Source organism: Myotis brandtii, unplaced genomic scaffold, assembly GCF_000412655.1.
Source record: "Myotis brandtii unplaced genomic scaffold, ASM41265v1 scaffold334, whole genome shotgun sequence".
In the NCBI taxonomy this organism is placed as follows: Eukaryota; Metazoa; Chordata; class Mammalia; order Chiroptera; family Vespertilionidae; genus Myotis; species Myotis brandtii.
In genome coordinates, this window is record NW_005362885.1 from 747,430 (window position 1) to 749,724 (window position 2,295).

A 2,295-nucleotide genomic window follows, 5' to 3' on the forward strand; every position below is an offset into this window, starting at 1 on the left:
AATGCTCACAAGAGGCACAAACATTTGAAACTGCCCCTCATGAACCTGTCACTTCAGCCAGGTTCCCAGTCATGTGCCACCTGGTTGAACCCTAAGAGCAGCTGGAGCCTGCCTCTGCCGTGGAGGCCACGGAACGCCGCATGGAGGCTGCAGAGCGCGCGTGGAGGCCGTGGGGCACAGTGTGGCAGGAGCCCCGGGGCATGGGTGTGCACGTGCGGGAGTCCAACTACAGCTCCCCCAGGAACCAGCACAACCCACCCTCGCGTAGCCCTGGCCTCGGTCCCCCACCGGCAGGACCAGGCTCTCCCGCCTGCAGGTCGCTGACTCACCTGCTGCCTCAGCTGGTCGTCGTAGCGCTGCCGGGCCAGCTTGTCCTGGTACTGGGCCCTCTGGGGAGGGAGAAAGCAGCGTGAACACAGCGCAGCTGGAGAAGCTGGTGGGCGACCCCCAACCAACATGTGGCCCCAGACCCGACTGGGCACCGGAGCCCCAAGAAGCCACGAGCCCCACGGGCGCTGTCCGCAAGGACACGTGCGCGGACACTCAGCACAGAGGGGTCCGCGGGCCTTAGGGGCTGTGCAGGGCCACCCCAGGTCCTCGAGGGTCAACAAGAGACCCCGCCTGCATGTGGGACCATGGCGCCCCGCAGCCCCCTCCTGGTCCCCAGGCCTCCGGGGGCCTGGGTGGCCCTGCAGCCCTTACGGCCTGGTGCTGCCGCGTCTCCTCGCTCAGCGTCTTCCTGCGCTCCTCAGCCTGCACGCGGATCTGCTCGCTCTTCAGCTGCTCCACGGCGGCTTCGTACTCCTGCGGACACACAGTGCTGAGGCCCAGACCCCAAGCCTCCTCTCAGGCTGGCAGCTCGGGCTCCCACTCCTAACAACCCCCTCCCACCCCTCCCCCTCCCCCCTGCTGGACCCCGTGTGCTCGGAGTGGACAGGTCTGGGCACAGGTCCTGCTGCGGGAGCTCACCCCTCTCCTGGGCACCTCCTCTCCCCTCGGCCACGGCCGGCCCGGCAGCACCAGCCCACCACTCACCTTGAGCTTGGACTGCTGCTCCAGCTGCAGCGTCTGCTCCTGCATCTGGGCCAGGCTCAGCGCCTCCTTGGCATGCCCTGCGGACGAGTGCGGGAGCCGGGCCTCAGGACACCTGGGTGCCAGGTGAGTCCATGCTGCCGAGAGGCTGTCAGCGAGACCACAGCTCGCCCACCCCCATCCTGGTCAGTGACTGTCGCCTATGTCTGCTCCACCCCCACCTCCCCTGCGAGGGCTCGTCCCCCGGGGGCCATCACATTCCGGAGGGTTCCATCAGAAAGGTGGACCTCGCCCCCTGAGGTCAACGCACAGTCCTTTCCCAATGAAACCAAAAGCAAGCCCGCAGCCAATGTCCTTTGCTTCTCACGGGCCATACATTTCTCTTAAGCCTCCGACAGGTGACGGACCTGCCATCAGGCACATGCAGGCAAGAAGGTGGATGAGAATTAGACTAGAAATGAGCCAGGAGCCCGGAGGCGGCTCTTCCCAGCGCGGGTGCACGAACACAGGTGCTCTGACACCGTCCACCTGCCTCCTTGCTCAGTGGAGGTCACACCTGTCCATGTCTGGGTTCTGGAAAGGAAACCAACTCCTGCTCCCCTGGGCTGAGGAGGTCCCCCCAGCACAGCTCGGTTGACCCCTGAACTCCGTGGGTCTGAGCTTCGCGGGTCCACGCACACGCGGTTTTTCTCGGTAGACAGTCGGTTCTCAGTACCCCTGGGTTTCTCCTCCGCGGATTCAGCCAACCATGGGCTGGAGACGTAAGTTTCTATCTGAGCGGTTGGGAAGCCGCCATACGTGGAGGGCGACTCGGGTTGTACAGGGCTCTCCGACTGCGCATGACGTCAGTTTAGAGTTTGGGGGTTTTTTTTGAGTTCAACTGCCACTGTGAGCACAGCCCACGCGTGAGACAGACGTGGCGGGAGCCTGGGCGTCTGCATGGGCCCAAGGACCCGCGGTTTGACACGGAGTCCGAGCTGGGGGAGGGCCTCCTGGAGCCACACTGCCAGGACCCCTCTGAGGCAGCACGAGGGCACCAGGGCCCCAGCCCGCTGCACTGGTGAGCATGGGAAGCCACGGAGCCGAAGGCTGAACCGACCACAGGAGCCCCTTTAAGAAGTGACTCTGACCGAGGGGGAGCCGAGAGCACAAGACAGAACGTGGATGCCCGGCTCACCACGCTGGGACTGAACCCCAGCCACCCGGCTTCCTCCTGTGACCTCTGGCAAGTCAGGTTCAGCTCTGAGCACCTCGGCTGACACT

The 2,295-nt window shown here is 65.0% G+C and overlaps 1 protein-coding gene across 2 annotated transcripts in view; it reads right to left on the reverse strand.

Annotated features, from left to right (window-relative positions):
• LOC102259418 (ATPase family AAA domain-containing protein 3) overlaps positions 1 to 2,273 on the reverse strand; it is a 12,097-nt gene extending 9,824 nt beyond the window's left edge. The window contains exons 1-3 of one of the 2 annotated variants that reach the window (XM_014543797.1): positions 1,036 to 2,273; positions 703 to 804; positions 330 to 389 (exon numbers count right to left, since the gene is read on the reverse strand). In XM_014543797.1, the coding sequence (XP_014399283.1) occupies positions 330 to 389; positions 703 to 804; positions 1,036 to 1,080 (207 nt within the window). In that variant the 5' untranslated portion in view covers positions 1,081 to 2,273. The remainder of the gene's footprint in view (positions 1 to 329; positions 390 to 702; positions 805 to 1,035) is intronic. The other variant, XM_005871293.2, reaches the window with a different exon arrangement.
• Positions 2,274 to 2,295: the final 22 nt, after the last annotated feature.